Genomic DNA, 20978 nt, shown 5'->3' on the forward strand with positions numbered 1-20978 from the left:
GGATTTAGGTCGGTTAGGGGCTAAGTGATGAGCGGGGTCTAGCTCCTTTCCTAAAGAAATGCCCGTTCATGGCCGTGCAGGTGCTCGCCAACGAGAAGGGCAGCTGGCCTGCTCCAGCCATTGCTATCAAAAGCTTTACTGGAAACCAGCAGTCTCCACTTACACACAGCGTGCCAGAGCCCTTCAAACCAAGCGTTCTTAACTTTAACGGCCCACCTCCCGCTAGAAAGGTCCCAGGGGTCTTCTGGGCTGAGCTGGTCATCTCTGGGTGCCACAGCTCTAGCCACTGGACGAACGTGGATTGAGTGCCTCTCCATGTTGGACCTGTGCCAGAGGAGAGGGCACAGGGACAAGCAGCGGAGGAACTCCACAGGGTCGTGCTCGGCGGGCATCGGGCAGAGGCTGCTGGAGAGCGAGGTAGAGCCAGGAAGGGTTAAATGGCTCCATTTAAAGGCTCACTCCTATCATGTGCATCCTCCTAAATTGCGTAAAAGATCTCTATTGGAACTAACTGGAGACAACTTTAGCTCGAGGAAATGGAATCATTACCAACCCTAGAGGCAGTGCAGCTTGGGAGAAAGGCGTTTTTGGACTTTGGAATCAGACCTGAGTTTGAGACCCAGCTCTGCTCTGTTCTAACTGGGTGACTTGGCAAATCATCTCTATGGGCCTCAGTTTCCTCCTCATACAGAGAGAATAAAAGTGCATACTTCACAGTGTTGTGTTAAAAGACCAGATGACACCAGCACATAGTAGGTGCTCAATAAATGGAGCCGCTCTTCTATTAGTAACTCAGAATTACTGGTGTCTGCATAATAGCCTGGCTCAGCAGCGGCTTGAGGGAGGCATTCAATTCCCATTGGCTTTTCTCTCGCTGCAGGAGGAGCCGTTCAGTTTCCATCTTCCCGAAACCCTTTTCAACATCTCCAGGTTCCTGCTGCACAGCCTGACCAAGGACACCCCCTTGGGCATCTCTAAAGTGTATCCTTTCGCTCCATCCACCCTCCATCCATCCCTCTTGTCTAATGGCCCCAAGAAGTTCCTTCCAGAGCACTTTCCTGGCAGAAGCTCCCTGCTCTCCGGCAGCCCTCAGGGAAGAGAGAGAGCTTGCCCTTTGGCTGCTGGGTTGCAAAGCGAAGCGCAGGCTCAGCTAGGGAGGCCCAGGGGCCGGTGCCAAGAGAGGAGAAGCTCAGTTCAGGCCGCGCTTGGCTGGGCCCAGCACTGGGTCTCAGGCCAACACCCTGTCCCAAGTCCTCCCGGAACCCACGAATGAGGGTGTGACTGAAAATGTAGGAAGCACCAGGCCTTCAGGCTTGGAGTCTCAGGAGGGGCTGGGTGGGGAGGGTGTACAGCCCGGATATATGGAGCACCTGCTGTGTCCCAGGGACCAGGCCAGGTACAGGTGACAGAGCTGCTGCCTGGGGGTGGGAGTGGGGCATGTCACGGCCTAGGGACAGGGTAGTGGGACGGGGTGCTGTGACGCAGCCTGGACTGGGGGCATCTCAGAAGGCTGCCTGGAGGAAGTGACAGCATCCTGAAGGCTGAGGTAGCCACTGACGACGGTCAGGTGAGCCATGGTCAAGTGAGCGTTAGAACCCCTGGAGGGCTTTGAGCAGAGAAAGAGCCTGAAGGGCCTGTATGGCCAGAAACTACTAGGATAGGACCACACCTGTAGAGGTCTTAGATTCATAAAAGTCGTAATTATTCCCTTTGCACTTCTAAACAGCACTGCTTTCTTCAATCCCTCCGCAGCCCCTGGCCCTTCCTTTCTGTAAGGAAAATCCCTCCTAGTAGAGAGCCCAGAGATGTTAATTGGTGAGAATTTGTTTCTCAAGGGTTCCAGGCACATCATTTACTTTCAGGAGAAACACCCCCGTTGAGGGGCACCTTTGCTGACGGAGCTCCTGCTGCCTGATGGTCAGTCTGCCCCAGAGGGCCCACCTGCGGGGCCTTGGCACCCGCACCCATCCTTGGCAGCAAGCTCTGCTCAGTTCAACAGAGCCTGAGTGAACCCCCGCCCTGGGCCTGACCGTGGGCCCAGCGCCTAACTTTGAGGAGCCCCCACTGGGACACAGACGAGGAAGCTGTCCTCCGTGCAGCTGCTGACACCAGGCTCCAGGGTGCTGCTCCGGGTGGCGTGGGGTGCTGGCGAGTGAGGAGGAGGCGGGGGCCTGGGCTCGGATGCCGGGGAGAAGGGGGAAGGGTGTTGAGCAGGCGGGGAAGGCAGCAAGTGCAGACACAGCCAGAGGCTGAGGTGACCGAGAGCAGGGCACAGAGCACCAGGTGGAGGAGCTCGGGAGGGCCCGGAGGCCAGGGGAGCGCACCCCCAGAAGTGGCCCAAGGAGCCCTCGGCGAGGTGCGGGCAGCGGGAAGCGCCCGTGTGCTCCCTGGGCAGTTGGGCCGGCCCTGCCCAGCAGGGCTGGCACCCGACGGGCACTGGTGCCAGGCATCCGAGGACGTGGCCGGAAGGCTCTGCCGAGACTGGGAGAACCATTTGAGCCAGTCAGGGCCCAAGATGCACTTTTGGGAGACCCAGAGAACCTCAGCAAGGGTAAAATATTAATGGAAACTGCATTGTCTTTAGCTCTGAAAACATCCTTGGGCCTTGCTATCCAAGAAACTCGCTTCCGCCCCACAGATGTGCAGGTGCACTCCTTGGGCTCCTGCCCCTGCCCTGCGGGCACCAGCACGTGCCGCATCCTTGCCTGGGGCCCCTCTGAGGGTGGCCCCCGCCATCCTTAACTCGCCGCCGCAGGAACACGCTCTTCACCCTGGCCAAGCAGAGCAAGGCCCTGGGCGCCTACAGGCTGGCCCGGCAGGCCTACGACAAGCTGCAGGGGCTGCACATCCCCGCCCGCTTCCAGAAGTCCATCGAGCTGGGCAGCCTGACCATCCGCTCCAAGCCTTTCCACGACAGCGAGGTGAGGGCCTGCTCCCCTCGCAGGGGGCTGCCTGGGTCAGCGCTTCGTGCCCCCTTGCCTGAGCCGCCCCTGGCCCTCTCTGCTCTGCACTTGGCCCCTGTGCTCCAGCTCGCAGCCCCCTGCCCTTGGGGCCCCAGAGCCTGGCCCCACACTCCCGTGTGCTGCTGCAGCCTCGCCGCCGCTCTGCCTCTGGCCTCCCGGTCTTCACCTCAGGCCTGGCCACAGGCCTCAGCCTGTCCTAGGAGCCCCTCCCCACCCAGCCCCTTTCTGGAGCCAGGCTTTTGTTTTCCAGCACACCTGCCCCCCAGTCTCTGCAGCCTGGAGCTGTGCCTCAGCCCTCTTCCCACCCCAACCAGCTGCTGCCTCTGTCATACCCCCCCTACGAGCCAGGACAGGAACCTGGCGTCGGACAGACCCGGGGTGTCGATCCCAGCTCCCCCATTTCCAAGCCGTGTCTGAATGTTCATGAGCCTCAGTTTCTCCCTCTGTCAAATGGGATACGCAGAGCAACTTTCCCCCCGGGTGGCTGTGAGGACACGAGACAGCACAGGTCGTGTGCTTAGGCCCACTCCCTGGCGGGCGAGGGGCTGGGACAGGGTGGCTGTGGTGACTGTCATTCCCTGAGCATCTTCCGGGGAAGGAGCATCCCTCGGGCAGGGCCCTGGGGCCTCTGCAGCCCCTTAGCTTGCTTCAGCCCGCCTGGGCTGGGGCTTTGACGGGCTTGTGCCCCCGTAGGAGCTGGTGCCCTTGTGCTATCGCTGCTCCACCAACAACCCGCTGCTCAACAACCTGGGCAACGTCTGCATCAACTGCCGCCAGCCCTTCGTCTTCTCCGCCTCTTCCTACGGTGAGTCCCGGCCGCCACGCCAGGGCACCCCCACGGCCAGGGGCGGCAGGCCTCCCCCGCTGCTCCTGGGCCCTGGGACGCCGTGCACGGCCCTGAAGGCCTCTGAGGGTGCTCGCATGTCCACTGGGGACGGTGTGGCACCCGCCTCTCGGCCTGGCTCAGCTTCACGTAAAGGCACTGCCCCGGGAACCGGGACGGGCATGGGCCGGGTGTGGGAGGCGACCGCAGATGTTGACAGGTTCCAAGACGCCTCCCAGTAGCGGGGCACAGGCCTCGCCTCCCCCTCGGAGGCGGCGGCTGAAGGTTGCCACCTGCCACTCCCTCCGTACGCACAGGCCCCCTCCGAGGGGTGCTGGGAGAGAACCCACAGCTGCTTGGGTGGGGCCCCCAGCCCCCCAAGTGCTGCCCCACGTACCCATGAGGCCACCACCCCCTCAGCCCCCTCCCCTTGACCCTGGCCCTCCAGAGGTGCTGCACCTGGTGGAGTTCTACCTGGAGGATGGGATCACTGACGAGGAAGCTGTCGCCCTCATCGACCTGGAGGCACCGAGACACAAGCGGGAGAGCAAATGGCAGGAGATTACAAGCAGCAGTATCCTGTGCCCTGCATGTGCCAGCTTGGGCCTGGGCCTGGGACCCGGGTGGGAGACGGGGCCAGCGCAGGGCAGGTGGAGGGCAGGGGCCCAAGGCGTGACAGGCCCCAGAAAGGTGGGAGGGGGCCAGAACCAGGCGGAGAGCTGGCCCAGGTGTAGTAGGCCAAGGAGGGGACCACGAGTGCCCACGGGCCCAGACAGGAGGGTGCCTGGGTCCCTACCTGTACTTCCTTCCCCTGAGGACTTCCTGGCCTCTGAAAGGCTCTGGCAGTGCTTCTGGCCACGCGAGCTGAAAGGTGGCTAAAGCGGTGTACCCAAGGGGTGCTGATGCAAAATACCAGAAATCTGTTGGTTTTTATAAAGGGTATTTATTTGGGGTAGAAGCTTATAGTTAGCAGGCCATAAAGCATAAGTTATGTCCCTCATCACGTGTTGTCACGTGTTGGGGCAAGATGACTGCTGACGTCTGCGAGGGCTCAGGCTTCCTCTCTTCCCAGGGCTTGTTTCTCTCTGGGCTCAGCTGCCCTGTTCTCTCCAAAGCCAGCTGTGGACCAGCAGGTGAACGGCTCTGTCTCTCGCCCCAGGGCTTCTGCCGTGTCTAAGGAGCTGTCTCTTCCTCTGTGTTCTCCTGTGTGTTCACTTCCAGGGCTCCAGCTCAAAACTCCCAAGTCTGTCCTTTGCCATGTCTTTTCTCTACTGACGTGGCCCAATCAAAGTCCTAATCATCATTTAATCAATTGAGTGATGCTTCTGACAGACTGGTTTACAAACGTAATCCAATAACTATTTTTGGAATTCATAAACAATGCCACACTGCTGCCCCATGCCTTTCAGTCAGGTCAGTTTTACATGGAAGTGACAGAAGCCACCACTCAGCGGATGGACAAACGAAAGGGACTTAAAAAGCCTCCCGATGAGTGGCGGCCCTGTGGATTCAGGGGCTGAGACAGCTCTGCCAGGAGGCCCCGCCAGGTCCGGGGGCTCTGCGCCTTCTGGTGGCCTCATTCTCACAGCACCCTCCCATCCCTACAACAGGGGGAGGGCCTCCAGCAGTGAGACCCTGCTTCCCGTCGGCCTGGCCGCCCCGGTGGAGACACCAGCCGTCCTCCCAGCCACCTCAGCACGCTCTGGTGCTGTGAGGCCAGGGGGGTTGTCCAGGCCTGGGCCTGGCCTCCTGGGCTGAAGCGAGGGGCGGCCTCCTGGGGCCCGCGCTTCCAGGCAGCGGCGTGCACTCGGGTTCCCCGGCCCTTAGCAGGCGGCTTTGCACTCAGAAGGCCTGAGTGGGGCCTGAGGCTGCTTTTCTAGCAAGCTCCAGGTGCTGCTGGTGCTGCTGGTGCACGGGCCATGTTTTAAGGAACAAAGGCGAGGAAAATCCAGAGAGTTGTTTGGAGAAGGGAAACAAAAAGGCGTGTCTGCTGCACCGGCTCGCTGTGCCCGTTCAGTACGTTCAGGGGTTGTTGCTGTGTCCAGGTGGCCTTGTCAATACCCGGCCCAGCCGCCGGCTCCCAGTGCCCTGGCTGCCTTCCCCAGGGGCGCCCCTCTCCTTGGCCTCGCATCAGCGCCTGCACCGCTGCCCTGGGAACTTGCCGCCACGAGTGGGGCCCAGCCTCGCGCCCGCTGCTGCCCCTCACATGTGCCCTCAGACCACCCAGCTGCCGAGGGCTTCTCCAGGAACTCAGCTTGGCTTGCTGGCTGTGGTTTCTGGCAGGGTCCACCGTTCCTGCTCCCCATGCTGGCAGGCCCCAGGCCTTGCTGCACAGTGCAGGCCTCCCAGTCTGTGGGGCAGGTGCGTCCAGCAGAGCCCCCCCCCCCCAGCCTGTGACTTCCCCGGGGCCGGGGACGCCCTCCCCCTGGCCTGTTCTAGAGGCCTGGCCGAGCTGGAGGGGGTCGAACAGGTGAGGCCTGGGTGGAGCTCCAGCACACAGGTCCGACTCCGGGTGGCGGTGAGGGCCCCGTTCCCCGTGTCTCAGATTCCATCCTTGATGAGACTCCTCAGATGCTCAGACCCTGAGGCTTGACGAGACTGTGGACTCCCCGGGGGACGATGACCCGTTCACAGCAAAGCTGAGCTTCGAGGTGAGCGCCGCGGGGTGGGCTGCTGAGGCACGGCCTACAGGAGGGTGGTCTCTAGTCCCTGCCCCTGTGCGCGTGGGGGACCCCAGCTAGGGGACGTGGCCACGGAGGATTGGCCAGATCTTCCAGCGTGGCAGCCGGAGGCAGGGCAGGAGGCGCCGCAGGACCCGGGCGACCAGGCTGGGGCAGGCCTGCCTGTGGGCCCAGAGGGAGATTGGCAGGAGGAAGGGCCCAGGGAGAGTGGGGTGGCCCCACAGGGTGCTGGCAGGGAGGTCTCTGGGACTGTGGTCCCGGGGAGCTGGTGGCCAGAGCTGCGCGGGCCCCGTGCCCACCCTCTTCCCGCCCAGCAAGGCGGCTCGGAGTTCGTGCCAGTGGTGGTGAGCCGGTCAGTGCTGCGCTCCATGAGCCGCCGCGACGTCCTCATCAAGCGCTGGCCTCCGCCCCTGCAGTGGCAGTACTTCCGCTCGCTGCTGCCCGATGCCTCCATCACCATGTGCCCCTCCTGCTTCCAGGTTGGTGCCCCCCCCCACTCTGCACGGGACCCAGCTCCTCCTTTCTGCTGCTTTCCCGAGGGCCCCCTGGAGCCCGGGCGCCTGCAAGGAGGGTCCGGAGACCCCCCGGGGCCAGCGCTGCTTGTTGGGCGGGGCGGACTCGAGCGTGTCCCCATCCCTGCCCCTCCCTTGTCCTGGTGGGCTCCCCCGTGGCCCTGCACCCTCCGTGCAGCTGCCCTCGCCCGGGAGGCCTCTGAACCTCCTGCAGCTGAAGGGGCCCCTCCCCAGCCCCACCACGTGGGGCCGAGCTGTGCCCTCAACCCTGCCGGCCGCGCCCCCGCAGATGTTCCACTCGGAGGACTACGAGCTGCTGGTGCTCCAGCACACCTGCTGCCCCTACTGCCGCCGGCGCATCGACGACCCCGGCCCCTGACAGCGCGGCCCGCCCCGCCCCTCCTGCCAGAGCGGAAGGAGTTAAACTGCCAGCACATGTCTTCTGCCCAGATGAAGTTTGCACCGCGGGAGGGGCCTGTGTAAGCACGGAACCAATTCCTATTTATGGCGTTTTGTGCCTTGTAAATAGCACCAGGAGATGGGGAAGAGAATGTACATATATTTTCTAAGGAAAAAAATCTGTTACTTTCCAAGAGGCTCCGAGATGTTGGTGGCAGCCTGCTGGAGTCCACAGATCTGCCAGACCATTAACATGTACACTTTGCGAACAGATTGCCTCAATAATTACAAATAAAAGGGCTACTTATTTTCATCAGTGTCTGCATTTTCACAAATCTTCATATTGTCTGCAACTTAATTTCCTTATGCAAAAGTGCACCTGTTTCTAATTCAATCTAAGAGGAACATTATATGTGTGTGCTCTTAAGGTTTAATCTAATCAAAATGGCAGTATGGGAAGGGGTAGGGGAGTAGTTATTTTTTGCTTATTTATTTTGGTTTAATGGAACTCTGTCTTAACAAGAAATAGGGTACCTGACTGCGAAGCTGAGGGCAAGGAGGCCGATGTCACGGCTGCGCCGCGGTCGCTCCCCTGTTGAGGCCGCGTCCCGCCCGACGCCGTCCTCGCCTCCGCCCTCTCCTCGTGCGCTGCCCCAGCCCCACAGAGCGGCCCCCGCCCTGCCGAGAGGGCCCCTCCCCCAGCTCCGCAAGCCAGTGGATTCCCTGTGAGACTCCACGCTGCCTGCTGAGATGCCTTGAGCCCCCCTGAGCCCCCCAGGGCCCCGCCCAGTGAGGGGGGCGGGTGCTGAGTAGCTGATGAGAAGCTGGGAAGGGGCACTCACAGCCAGCCCCCGGGGGCCTTCTCCGTGCCAGCCACACTGCATATGCGTCTAATTCTCAAAGCAGCCCGTGAGGGAAGGTTTATTGTTTCCACGTTACGCCAGTGGGGGCGGGGGGTGGGCGTCAGGGCCCAGGGAGCTCCCCCAGCCCTGAGTGGGTGCGGGCCTGTTGTCATCGTCCACCTCTTCCTGCCGGGAGCCGCCCACATGGTGCTTTATGCAAAGTCCTGGAGCAGCCTAGGGGCCAAGAAGGGAGCTGGGAGGTCAGAACAGGCAAGCCGCCCCTCGAGATGGGCTATCCACACCTCCCAGCTCATCTGGGGAGCGGCAGGCTGGGCCCACGTCCCCACGGGAAGGGTGAGCGTACCGAGGCCTGGGGAGGCTTGCGGGGAGGGGCCACCCAGCGGTGAGGGCCGGAGTCGGAGCCCCAGCCCCAGAGCCTCCCCACACCCCCAGACCACCCCTTCCTCCCGCCTGCCGCGTCTGTCTTGGGAGATGATGGAGAAAAAGAAAGGGAGCCAGACAGTTGTGCCAACAGAACTCCTCCGTGGAGTGTCTAATTACTCACCATCATGCATGCTCCCTCTCTTGCTAAACATTTATTAATGTGTTAGGATTTCCATTAGCGCGTACTCGAAACGAAATCATTTGCATATGGCTGGGAATAAGGGGAGAGGGGAAAAACAGCCCAGCCGCCCCGACAGGCGTCAATCACAGTGGCACATCAGATGGTCCCCGCTCCAGCAGGAGGAGGGCGCTCCCCTCCTCTCATCCGAGGAACACGGAAGCCAGCGCCCGCCACGCGGGGCTCTGCCATCGCGGGGAAGCCGAGCCCAGAGCCCGTTAGAACGAGCGCCTTCCGAGGCCAGACCCCGGCTAGGCGCCCTCCGTGCAGTATTTCACCCTCAGCAGCGCTCCCCTCCGAGAGGGCCGCGTGCCACCTCCACCACGGGGATGCTGACACAGGCTCAGCCACGTTCACTTTCCATATTTACTGAGCCAAGCTCCAGCCACCGCGCAGGAGCAGGACATCCTGCTCCTCTCCTTGTTCTGGCCTGCAGCGGGGCTTGCCCGAGTCCAAACCTCTCTCTCAGAAGCCCAAGGGATGAGGTCCCTTTCAGTCCAGACATCCAAGTTCTAGCCTCTGCTGTGCCAGACGCTTGAGATCTGTGCCTTGGTGTCTCCATCTGTGAGAGGTGCTTGGTGACAGCATCCACGGAGGGCCCCCCCAGGGGGTGTATGAAGATGCCCAGTTAACTAAGGAGGCCTGGCCAGAGGTCCTGCCTGCCTGAGATCGCACAGCTTGGAAGAGGCTCCAGCTGGGATTTGGATCTCTCGTCTCCAAGTCCTCGGATGGCACCCAAGTGTTGGAAGGAGGAAGTAAGGAAGAGTGAGATTTGGTGACTCAGAAGGAGCCCTGGACCCACGTGGACTGGGTTTAGCTCTGCCTCAGCTGATGGCTGTCCTCGGGCCTCAGGTCCCCTCTCTTCCCAGAAGCCCCGCATGGCTCTGGCCTGCGTGTACCGAGGCCCCTTCTCCCAGGCCTGGGCTGTGTCCTTTCCCCGCCGTGGGGTGTGTGTGCCAACAGCAGAGGCCAGCAGACCCTCCACTTGTGCTGGCCGTGCCCTGGGGGCAGGCAGAAGGCTCCGCAAAGAGGCCAGTGCCAGGACGGGGCCGTCACCCTGGGTCAGGCACGTGACACCGGCACTCCCCAAGCCCCTCCGCCCAGACTCCAGGCACAAGACCCAGTGCTCCCCTACTTCCCCACCCAGACTCCAGAATCATCTTCCTAAAATGGAAACCGCTCACGCCGCTCCTCTGCTCGCAAGCCTCAGGGCACGCTGGTCAGTCACCAACAGACTCCCAGGACGCCAGCAGCCGCCACGCCCAGCCCTCTCTCGCCCTCTGGGTCCTGCCCCCTGCTCAGGAAGCGCGTCCCTGGAGCACCCCAAGCTTCCCGGGGCTGGGAGCAAAGGCCCACGCCTCACAGCGGTTGTTTCCCGCTTGTCCCCTGCCCCCTGCGACTGCCGGCGTCCCCCGCGCCCAGCCGACAGCCTGGAGCAGGTGTTTAGCGGATGTTGGGATTTGGACGGAAGGAGAGAGAGAGGGCAGGAAGAAGGGAGGAGAGGGAAGGAAGGAGGAAAAGAGGAAGTGGGAGGGAAAGGAGAAGAGGAAGGAAGCGGAGGAGAGTAGGAGGCTGGCTGCTGTCCCTCCTCTGCTTCCCCCTTGACGTCCTCAGTCTATCGCAGCCTTCGGCTGGTGAAGAAGCCAGTGGGGCTCAGTGACTGAGGGGACAGCCGAGGAGGAGGAGGAGGAAGCTGCTGACCCAGCAGCACCCCTCACACTGAGCTTAAGAGCTATTTGCGCACCTGCCGGCTAAGCCCCTAATCCTCCGCGGGCAGCGTCAGAGCTGCACACTGGGGCTCCCCGAGGGGCTGGGGCACCGGGAGCCTGCCAGGGGCGTTGTCTGTGTGCGGGCACAGGCACCCTGGGGGCAGCTGGGCCCTGCCCTCCAGCTCCTCACGCCCCCCAGCCGGGGTTTCCAGGCTCAGCCATCGACGCGCGGGGACCCCCCTCCAGACCTGTCCTGGGAGAGGAAAGAGCTCAGGCTTTGGGGTCAGACAGTCTTGGGTTCAAGTTCCAGCTCTGCTGAGGAGCCTTAACCCCTCTGGGATCCGTCTCCCCAGTGGTTGGGTGGAGGGATGGGGGGCATGAGCCGAGGAGGGTTTGTTCATTCATTCATTCGACAAACACTTATGAGAATTTCTCAGCTAGGAGCAGGGGGTGTGGCCGTGACCAGGCTTGGCCAGCCCTGATTCCAGAATGAGACGGGCAGTCAAACAGATGCCTGCTGAAAGCAATCAGTGCTGTGTAGAAAACAAAGCGTGGAGTGGGCGGCATGATTTTTAGGGTGGTCTCCAAGGATGTGGACTGTGAGCTGAGGCCTGAGTGAAATTCAGTGAGGCACTGATACCACCAGCTAATATTTATCAAGCAGCTAGGAAACTGAGGCACTGAGAAGGGCGGGGCTGGGCTGGAGCCAGGCTGTCTGGGCGCAGAGCCCGTGTCTCATCTCCCAGCCTCTGTTCGGATGCCAGCGTGCGCCAAGGGGACCCCCAATGCGGGGAGCGCAGCAAGGGCTTAACTGCGAGGTGCGTGGGCCCCAGCCCTGCAGGGTGGAGAAAGCCGAGCAGGCCCACCCAGCCCTGCTTACGATGTGTGACAATGCTCAGAGATTCCTGTTCCAGCCAAATGAGGCCGACAGAAGGGAAACAGGATTTCCCGGGGTCTCAGGGTGACTCTGAGACACGGGCGGGAATCCAGGGCCACCCCTACCCAAAAGTGTCTGCCCCAGGCCTGCACTAGTCAAGCTAGGGCCTTTGCCACCTTCCCAGCTAAGTTCTGTTTCAGTCATTTATACCACAGTGTGAAGGACTGGCAGATCTTTCCCTGAGAGCTGTTTGTGGTGAGGTGGGGGGCCCTGGCCAGGCCTGGGGCTGTCCCCCCAAGCTGCCTGGTGGGCTGAAAAGACCTCACTAGACCTGAAAATTCACTGCGGGATGCAGCCGGGAGGGTCAGAGGAGCGACTTCTAACAACCTTCCAGCAATTCTAGAAGCCGGTTGTTCTGGAGGAAGAGCATTTCTGGTTTAAGAAGAAAAAGAGAACTTCAACATACTTTGCGGCATAGAGAGCACCGTCCCCATGGCGGTGGCTTTTAATCCTCCCCAGAGCCCCATGAGGCTGGGCCTAGTAAACTCTTACAGAGAAGGAAACTGAGGCCCATTCATTCATTCATTCATCCAAAAACATTTATTGAGCACCTACTCTGTGCCAGCCTTTTGGAATACATCGGTGACCAAAAGAGACAGAAATCCCAGCTCATCCCAGTGGTAGGAAAAATATTCCCGAGGGACCATGAGCTTTGGGGATCCAGTCTTGAAAAGATAGTCCCAGGCCCACCCTTGCCGAGCTCACGTGACAGCGTGGGAGACGCACAAGAAATACAGGAACAGAGGAGAAAGAAAAGGCGTCCACCCCGCCACACACTTCAGGAAGGCGCCGGAGCCGGGCACAGAGGTGCTGGTGGGGGGCGGGCGGGGCTCGGCCCGGCCGGGGGTTCGTGGCCGCAGGAAGTCCAGCGTCCGTCCTCTGGCCACCAGGGTCCACGTCAGAATCAAACCCTCCACCTTGACCTCATTAGCGTTGGGTCTAATCACCCTGCCAAGCGCCTTAACCTGGGAGGGGTCGGCACCCCGCCCCCCCATACAGCCACACTCGTTCCGCTAAACCCCTCCTGTGGCGCGCGCTGGCAGACACCACCTCGCCTGGCTGGGGGAAGCCCCCTGAGGCCTGGGTGGGCTGGAGGGAAGGGAGCCCGTGCTGAGCAGATGGAGGGAGGCATCCCAGGCAGGGAAGAGAACCGAGCGAGAGGCTTCAGGGGAGGTGGTCGAGAGATAGGGACCCCTACCCCGGCAGCCTGCTGCCTGCCCCAGGGCCTTTGCACTCGCTCCCCTCTCCCATCTTGGCGTGGCTGGTTTCTTCCCATCATTTGGTTCTCAGCTCCAACTTGCCCTCCCCAGGGAGGCCTGCCCTGGTTGCTCTCTATAAAACACAGCATGGAGGGGGGCCGAGTCATTACAGGGGCTCTGTTTTAGTTTCCTTGTGTAACGCTTGTTACGATCTGAGCTTTTCCTGTTTCTATTGGTTTCATTACTGCTTTGTGGAATGCAAATATTCCAAGGGGAGGGGCTTTCGTAGTTCATGGGTGTGTCTCCTTGACACACAGTAGGTGCTTGATAAACGTCTGTTGAATAAACAGATGTCTGTCCAGTTGCCCCCCCGCCCAGGCCGGGCACTGCCCTGGGTCCACGTGTCTAACCCACACTTCGTTCCCAGGTGAGGCACGGGCGAGTGAGTGGATTCCCATCTTCCCGAGCCCCTGTGCGAGCTCCTCATCTGATGAGATGAGCTAGTGCCAGGCCCCAGCCAATCCATGGGTCCCGCAGTGACTCAGGGAGGGAAGGGACAGGTGCGCAGTGAACACACAATCCCTCGGACAACCCAGGAGAGCCACCCCCTGGGAGCTCACGGTCCAGTTGAGAGAGAGTGAGCGAGACTCGAACTCAGTGCCCGCTAAGCCAGGGAGAAACAGGCATGGAGTCCAGAGGTCCTCATCCCAGGCCAGGGCCACTAGAGGGACAGACAGACTGCGGGAGGGCCTCCTCTCCTAGCCCAGGCCCCCAAGCCCCCAGGCTTCTGCCTGGTGTCACCTTGGCCCCTCTTGGAGGCCAATCAGGCGCCGGTGGCGGCGTGGGGATTAATTAGATGCGTAACACCCTCAAGCCCCCGGGTGCTGACTCAGGCGGGAGCGCGGGGAGGGGAGCCCCTTCATAAGGGCCTGGGGGGTGGGGGGGAGAGGGCACTGCAACCCGGAGTCGTCCGGCCGGAGCCCGCGGTGGCCGAGCCGGGTCCTCGGCAGCGTCGTGAGCCGGAGCCGCGCGCGGGGCGCCGGGGCCACCATGAACGGGACGGAGGGCCCCAACTTCTACGTGCCCTTCTCCAACAAGACGGGCGTGGTGCGCAGCCCCTTCGAGCACCCGCAGTACTACCTGGCCGAGCCGTGGCAGTTCTCCCTGCTGGCCGCCTACATGTTCCTGCTCATCGTGCTCGGCTTCCCCATCAACTTCCTCACGCTCTACGTCACCGTGCAGCACAAGAAGCTGCGCACGCCGCTCAACTACATCCTGCTCAACCTGGCCGTGGCCGACCTCTTCATGGTCCTGGGCGGCTTCACCACCACGCTCTACACCTCCCTGCACGGCTACTTCGTCTTCGGGCCCACGGGCTGCAACCTGGAGGGCTTCTTTGCCACCATCGGAGGTACAGCCCCCGGGGTGCGGAGGGATCCGGGGAGCGTGGCAGGGGACAGCCCCGGGCCAGGGAATGGTGGCTGCTCCCCTCTGTAGCCGACCACGTTAGCCAAAGCAACAAACGCCGCTAGCGAGAAGCCAGGCTGCCTTTGGTTGAGGGCAGCCGCTGAACGGTCTTCGTCTCTGGCTCGCTGCTGCGCGATGTTGCGTTTTGACAGCAAGGAAACTGAGGTTCCGAGAAGTCAAGTGCGCGGCTGAAGGTCACACAGCGGCAGGGGGCAGAGCTGAGCCTGGAGCCCGCATCTGTTCCCGAGCACCAAGCCTCAGAGCAGCGGCGCTGGGTCAGGCCCTCGCCAGACGCCGCTAGAAGGGGGCGAGACAATTCCTCGCTCTCAGGAGGCCCCCAGCCCAGGCGGGAAGGAGAACCCCGGTCTCTCAGTCCCTCGGTCTCCCAAGCACCCCCTGCGCTGGGGACAGGCTCCATCCACCCTTGGCCTCTAGCCTGACTCCCTCCCCAGCCCGCCTGAGCTCGGGTGCCCTCCAGGCGCTCTGCCTTGCTTCCAGGCTGTGTTGGGAAGCTCATCACCTGAAGCAACCCCTTTCGTCGGGGCATCAGAGCCATCCTTGTCAAGGGTGCTTCTGAATATTTTCTTCCACGCGACTGGAAGGCTGATGGGGGTCTGGCAGGGATAATGGATCCTATTCAGCAGATGAGGAAACTGAGGCACGGAGAGGGGAAGAGTCTCAGGGACGAGACGAGCGGAGCCTCGTTGTCCTGGCTCAGAGCCAGAGGTGTGCCCCTGGGCCCCGCAGCCTCTCGGGCAGGCAGGAGCTGCGAGGGGGCTGGGGGGCTGAGCGCCAGCCCCGGGGACCACTCTTCCCGCTGGGTCTCGTCGGCCCCCACGTGCCCGGGCGGCTGCCGGGGTCCGGTTCTCAGGCAGCCTCGGGCCATCTTCAGGTGTCTGGTACCTCGGTGTTCCTGTCCCCGGTGCCTCAGGTCAGGGAGGGGCACGGGGCCCCGGGCAGGTGCGCCCTTCTCCGCAGTGTCCGTCCCACTTGACAACTTCTGCCTTGGAGTCACTGTTCACGTGTCTCCGTTCACTCTCTGAAAGGTCCCAGCTTGGTGAGTTAAATGCCATCCTGCCCCCCGAGCTCCTGGGGTGACGTGCGGGGCAGATGTCGATGTTATTTCTTCCTCTGAGCAAAGCACTGCCCAGTCCTTCGGGCTCCTAGCCGAGGGTCCCCATGCCTGGTGACCTGGGCCTCCCAGGGGAGGGGTTACCACGCGAGGGCCAAGAGGAAGGCAAGGGGGCTCCTCCCCTCTGCACTGCCTTCTCCCCAGGACCCCTGCCTTTCGCCCTGCTGAGGAAGTGCTCGTTCCCCAGTCCACAGGGACCCCACAATCTGGTTTCCGTGTGCCTCATGAACCCAGCGCTCTGACCCAGCTAAGCTCCCGCCCCAGGATCTGCTCGGCTCCCTCCCTCCCGCCTGCTGAGCCCTCTCCCCGCTCCCCCGCTCTCCTCTTCTCCGGGTCCAGCCCCTCTCCCACCTGCTCCCGGTTGCCTTCCCGGGAGTGCTCCCCCACCTGCAGGGGGGCTCCCCCACCTGGCAGGCGGGTCCCCTCACCTGGGAGAAGTCCTCCCCTCGCAGCGGGGGGCCCGGTGACCAGCCGGCCGCCCGCCTTGCAGGGGAGATCGCCCTGTGGTCCCTGGTGGTGCTGGCCATCGAGCGGTACGTGGTGGTGTGTAAGCCCATGAGCAACTTCCGCTTCGGGGAGAACCACGCCGTCATGGGCGTCGCCTTCACCTGGGTCATGGCCCTGGCCTGCGCCGTGCCCCCGCTCGTCGGCTGGTCCAGGTAAGGGACTGCGCAGACGGGGAGGGTCCCCGGGGCCTTGTCGGTGGGGCCCCCAGCCAGGACCCGGGGCCACTGCCGTCGCTGAGCTCGTCAGCCCCGGCCCCAAACGCCTGCCCTGGCAACTCTCCCGGGGCAGGGGTGAGGGCCGGAGGGGAGGCGAGAAGACTCAGGGGGCCGCGGGGCTGTCCCAGTGCCTGAGCCCCCCCTTCTCCTTGGCTGTGCCCCTAATCCTCAATTAAGCCACAGCCCAAGCCCAATCCTCTTTGGCCCAGGGCCCCTTAGGCAGTTCTCTCTGACCTTGGGCCTCAACCCCCGGAGGCCAAGCCTCCCTGATGCAGGTGGGGACCCCTTGGCCCCGGGGCAGCATCCAGCCCAGCCTCCCGGCTCTTGTCTCCCAACAAGGGGCTGAGATGGGAGATGGCGCGGCCAGCAGTTTGGGCAATGGGACAAGCGACTCTGGGGCTTGTGGTCAAAGATGAAGGAGCTCCCAGACGTCGCATGTCCCCCCGCTTTGGGGAAAATCCCCTTCTTGCCTCCCTCTCGTCCTCTCTCTGTCTTCCGGGTGTCAGTTTCTCAGCCCTGGCTGAATTCGAGCCCGTCCCCACCTCCCGGCCTGACCCCGTCACATCCTCCGTAGCCCCGCCGGTGCCCTCCCAGGTTTTACGGTCTCGGTCCAATGCCACTGTCCTCAGAAACCTCAATGTCCCAACCACATGCCCCATGGCCTCCTGCCTCCCAGAGCTGCTCGAAGCTCCTTTCTATACCCGTGTGCCCCGTCTTTTGCCTAAGGGTGCCTGCTAGCACCCTCGCCCAGTTGCTAGTGAGGCCCAGGGTGTGTAAACCGCCTCGGGTACAGAACGGGGGGCCTTGCCCCTCTCCGCGCAGCCCTCTGCTCTATGCGGCCTGCAGCCCTGCCCCTGGCCGCCAGGCGGCCCCCAAAATGGCCCCACATGGGTCACCAGCGCCAACGGAAACACTGGGGGAAGGGGCCGGACAAGTGAAAGCCGGGGTGTGCTTGGACCCCTTTGCCCAGCTGACTCGGTCCTCACCGCTGCCCAGGCCCGGGAGGGTGGCGCGTTCCCGTGGTTCAGAGGGCAAGACAGGTCCAGCTAGGGGCAGAGGCCGGCTCGGGGCTGCCCAGCCCATGTGCCGGGTCCTGGCCGAAGGCCCCTCGCCTGTGGGTCTCCTCTGACCGGCCCTCTGGGCCCACCGGCCGGCGGGTCCTCAGGTACATCCCGGAGGGGATGCAGTGCTCGTGCGGGATCGACTACTACACGCTCAAGCCCGAGGTCAACAACGAGTCCTTTGTCATCTACATGTTCATCGTCCACTTCACCATCCCCATGATCGTCATCTTCTTCTGCTACGGGCAGCTCGTCTTCACGGTCAAGGAGGTGCGTGGGCCTGGGGGGGCTCCACCCCGGGGTGCGTGCGCGGCGCCAGCCTTGGGTCTGGCCGGGGGTGGGACCTGGCCCTGGGGGCGTGGAGGGGACATCGGCCGGGAGCTCCCGTCCAGACACCAGGCTCCTCCCCGCCCAGGCCGCTGCCCAGCAGCAGGAGTCGGCCACCACCCAGAAGGCGGAGAAGGAGGTCACCCGCATGGTCATCATCATGGTCATCGCCTTCCTGATCTGCTGGCTGCCCTACGCCAGCGTGGCCTTCTACATCTTCACCCACCAGGGCTCCAACTTCGGGCCCATCTTCATGACGCTCCCCGCGTTCTTCGCCAAGAGCGCCTCCATCTACAACCCCGTCATCTACATCATGATGAACAAGCAGGTGCCTGCTGGCCGGGCGGGGAGGGGCCAGGGCCCCCCAGGCCAGAAAGATCCGCCAGTCTTCAGGCCTCCCACCTGCAAGGAGGGCGTGGGGAGTCGGTGGGTGCCGGGGCTACAGGCAGTAGGGGTTACCTGGGTGTTGTTGGAAACGCAGGTACCTGGGCCCCACCCAGGAGCCCTGCAGGTGATTCTGATGCTGGCTCTCAAGTGACAGTCCCGGCAGGGGTTGGAAACCTGCTTGAAGAGCCAAATCCGAGTCCCAAGGCTAGGAATGGGATGGTGCAAATTTCCGCTAAGCTGACTAAGGAGCTAAAACAGTCGTGTTCTGAGGCCAAATCCTCTCTGGGGGATACAGTGTTTCTGTAACAAACGGCAGCAGTGTCTCTGCAGAAACCATGATTCAGGGGAGAAAGCATGGTCTTTGGGACCAGGGCTATTGAGTTCAAATCCCAGCTCTGCCATGTTCCAGCTGTGTTATCCCAGGCAAGTCACTTCCCCTCTCTGGTCTTGCAGCTTCCTCATCCATAGAAAGGGCAAAATTACAAATGCATAGGATTAAATGAGATAATTAAGAGAAAGTGTGGAGTGACAGTTTCCCCCTCCATCTGTGCCAAAGCCCCCTGGGGTTTAGCTCCTAGGGTTTGCCTCTGGGGTAGGGGCTGACTTATGCTCAGCTAGTTTGAGAGGGGAGTGGTCTGTGGAGGGGCGGAGGTGGGGAAGGGGGTGGAGGCCGGCGTCGTGGATCTCGCCACTCCGCCACGCCGTAGCCCCTGGTCCTGACACGCGGCTCTGCCTTCCAGTTCCGGAACTGCATGCTCACCACCATCTGCTGCGGCAGGAACCCGCTGGGCGACGATGAGGCCTCCGCCATGGCCTCCAAGACGGAGACCAGCCAGGTGGCCCCGGCCTGAGCCCCGCTGCGCACTCAGGGGCCGCCTGCAGCAGGCTCTGCCCCCCACACCCACCCCGAGCCACCCCCTCAGGAGACGAGTCCTTTGGAGCGAACAAGGTGGCAGAGGTTCCCTGAGTTAAAAAAAAGAAAAAGAATGAATCCATGAGAGACACATGAAGTTCCCTACTTGGCGGGGTCGGCCGGAGGAGGGACACACACGGAGACCCCCGTCTGAAGTCCTGAGACCCCAGGAGCTGGTGGGACCCCTCCCTCCACCCCCCCAACTTGGCTCTCAGGAACACAAGAATTCTTGCTCTCTGGAAAAGTGTCCCCACTTAGGGATAAGTGTCTAGCACAGAGTGGGGCACACCGTAGGTGCTTAATAAATGCTTGATGGATGAACAAAGGAATGGCTGCAGAAAGGAAGGAAAGAAGAGAAGAAGGAAGGAAAGGATGAAGAGAACCTATCTGTCCTTTCAAATCCGCCTTAGCTGCGGCAGCTCATCCTTTTTCCTTCCCTGGGCCACAATTTTTTTCTCCAAAAACTGGGAATTCCAATCCTGGCCCTGCCTCCTACACGATGAAGTACAAATGAGATTGTGTGTGCATGCATAAGTGTCTGTGTGTGTGTCTAAGACTTCATACACAGTAAGGAGCTGTACGGATTGTAGCTAGCATTATGAATACGATCTATTCTCGTGACTAATTATCACGACCCTCTCTTCTTGATGGTGAGCGCCTTGGGACTGCACAAGGCCCTAAGCATCCGGGCAATGGCGTTTTGTGCAGTCTCAGCAGGTCTTTAAAAATCAGCCGGGCATTCGTGGCCACCCCAGGGCTGGGGGTCCAGATGCAGGGAGAGGCGATGGAGGGAATGCAGTCATCGAACTTTAAACAAACTTTTGGGGTCTGGGGCTAAGGCCCAGGGGCTCCCCTTCCCAATATAGCCTATCGAGAGAGGGGTCTTTCTTTCAGATTCTGGAAAACACCTGTTCCTTCTACCCCAGCACCCAGGCCACAGCACCTCCGCGCCAGTACAGAGCTTCTAGAAGCCATGCCCACCTGCCCACGTTCAATGAAGAGCTGAGTTCCGATTGTCACTCCTGTCTCAAAGAGCTTAGAAACTAACAGTGGGAAATTTGCCCTGGGGTTGTTCATGGCTTACAGGTCACAGTTTCCTCAGTGTGGACAAGCCCCTGTCTTTAGCAGCTGCCAATCCATTCACTCTGGAGGGTTCATGCTCCAAAGCCAGCCAGAACTCAGGGGTGTAAGAACTGAGTTGCCTCAGTAACCGCCCCCCAACCCCCCCCCACAGACACACACATGCATATAAACAATGCTGGAAGCTCTGGCTTTCCCCAGCTTTGCAAGGGGAGTAAGGCAAATCAGGGCATTAAAAGCTCAGCTCCTAGGCCTTGCATTAACGTCTGGGTTTCTTGTTGTAGTTGTTCGCCACTTTCAAGGTCTTTGTTTGCAGGACGACTGAAACCGGGCAGCTTTCACCTGATCCCTTGAACGTGGGATGCTTGGACGAGCAGAGCCAAGTAGCCCAGAGCCCCTTGGGGGGTTGGTGGTGGAGGGAGCAGTCCTGGGAACGGGCAAAGCCCCAACTTCGGAGTCACAAAGACCCAGGTGACCTGTGTGAGCAAGGTTTTTACCCCGTGTCTCTGAGCCTTCTTATCTGCAAGAGGGAATCTTAAAATTGGCCTTGAGGGGTTCAGATAACAGTGTGGCCCTCACACACCCACCCTGGCACATGCAGGTGGTGGGGGATTGCTAACATGACCACTCCTGAGGCCTCAGCTCAAGCAGGCCTCACCAGGTCTTACCCCCTTGGCAAGCGGCCCGGGATGGAGATACAGTATGGGGATTTACCCCCATACTTCAAGGTGGGGAAAGAGCGGCAGGAGCCTGAGGTGAGAATATCCTCCCTGCCGCTGGGAGTGGAGCACGTGATATCCCGGGCCTCTGTCATTGCCCTGTTTGTGCTAAATCGTGACTTGACATCAGGATTCCTTTGATTGCAAGTGGCTGGAAATACAACTCAACTAGGCTGAAACAAAAGAGAAAACTGTATTGACTCACATACATGAAGAGCCCAGGGCCACAGGCACCCTGGACGCAGGTGCTGAGATGATTTTACCCAGGTTCTGTCTCCTCCCTTCTCCTGGCCCTCTTTTCCCCTCTGTCGACTTCCTTCACAGGCAGCTTGTTCCCAAAATGTGGCAGAAATGGCCACCAGCAGTTCCAGGTTCAGTGGCCCTGCAGAAACTTTCCCCCGTAGTTCCAACAAAAGTCCCAGGTTGGTCTCACTGGCCGGGCCTGGGTCGCATGCTCACCCTCAAACCCATCGCCATGGCTGG

General features: G+C 61.4%; 2 protein-coding genes across 7 annotated transcripts in view; both read left to right on the forward strand.

The window, feature by feature from the left end:
- Nucleotides 1–7691, forward strand: part of IFT122 (intraflagellar transport 122) — a 100641-nt gene extending 92950 nt beyond the window's left edge. For 5 of the 6 annotated variants that reach the window (XM_023584294.3, XM_058288621.2, XM_004477242.5 and 2 more), the window contains 7 exons: nucleotides 881–981; nucleotides 2756–2921; nucleotides 3657–3768; nucleotides 4235–4360; nucleotides 6358–6437; nucleotides 6782–6946; nucleotides 7269–7691. In XM_023584294.3, coding sequence (XP_023440062.1) covers nucleotides 881–981; nucleotides 2756–2921; nucleotides 3657–3768; nucleotides 4235–4360; nucleotides 6358–6437; nucleotides 6782–6946; nucleotides 7269–7358 — 840 coding nt within the window. In that variant the 3' untranslated portion in view covers nucleotides 7359–7691. Of the gene's footprint in view, nucleotides 1–880; nucleotides 2552–2638; nucleotides 2922–3656; nucleotides 3769–4234; nucleotides 4361–6357; nucleotides 6438–6781; nucleotides 6947–7268 lie in introns of all 6 variants that reach the window. The other variant, XR_011647560.1, reaches the window with a different exon arrangement.
- Nucleotides 7692–13737: 6046 nt separating this feature from the next.
- Nucleotides 13738–18634, forward strand: RHO (rhodopsin). The gene is made up of 5 exons (XM_004477246.3): nucleotides 13738–14098; nucleotides 15777–15945; nucleotides 17174–17339; nucleotides 17485–17724; nucleotides 18524–18634. Exons 1-5 carry the CDS (start codon nucleotides 13738–13740, stop codon nucleotides 18632–18634), a joined length of 1047 nt encoding a protein of 348 aa, XP_004477303.3.
- The last annotated feature ends 2344 nt before the right edge of the window (nucleotides 18635–20978 follow it).

The sequence above is a fragment of the Dasypus novemcinctus genome, chromosome 26, assembly GCF_030445035.2.
Source record: "Dasypus novemcinctus isolate mDasNov1 chromosome 26, mDasNov1.1.hap2, whole genome shotgun sequence".
Classification (NCBI taxonomy): domain Eukaryota; kingdom Metazoa; phylum Chordata; class Mammalia; order Cingulata; family Dasypodidae; genus Dasypus; species Dasypus novemcinctus.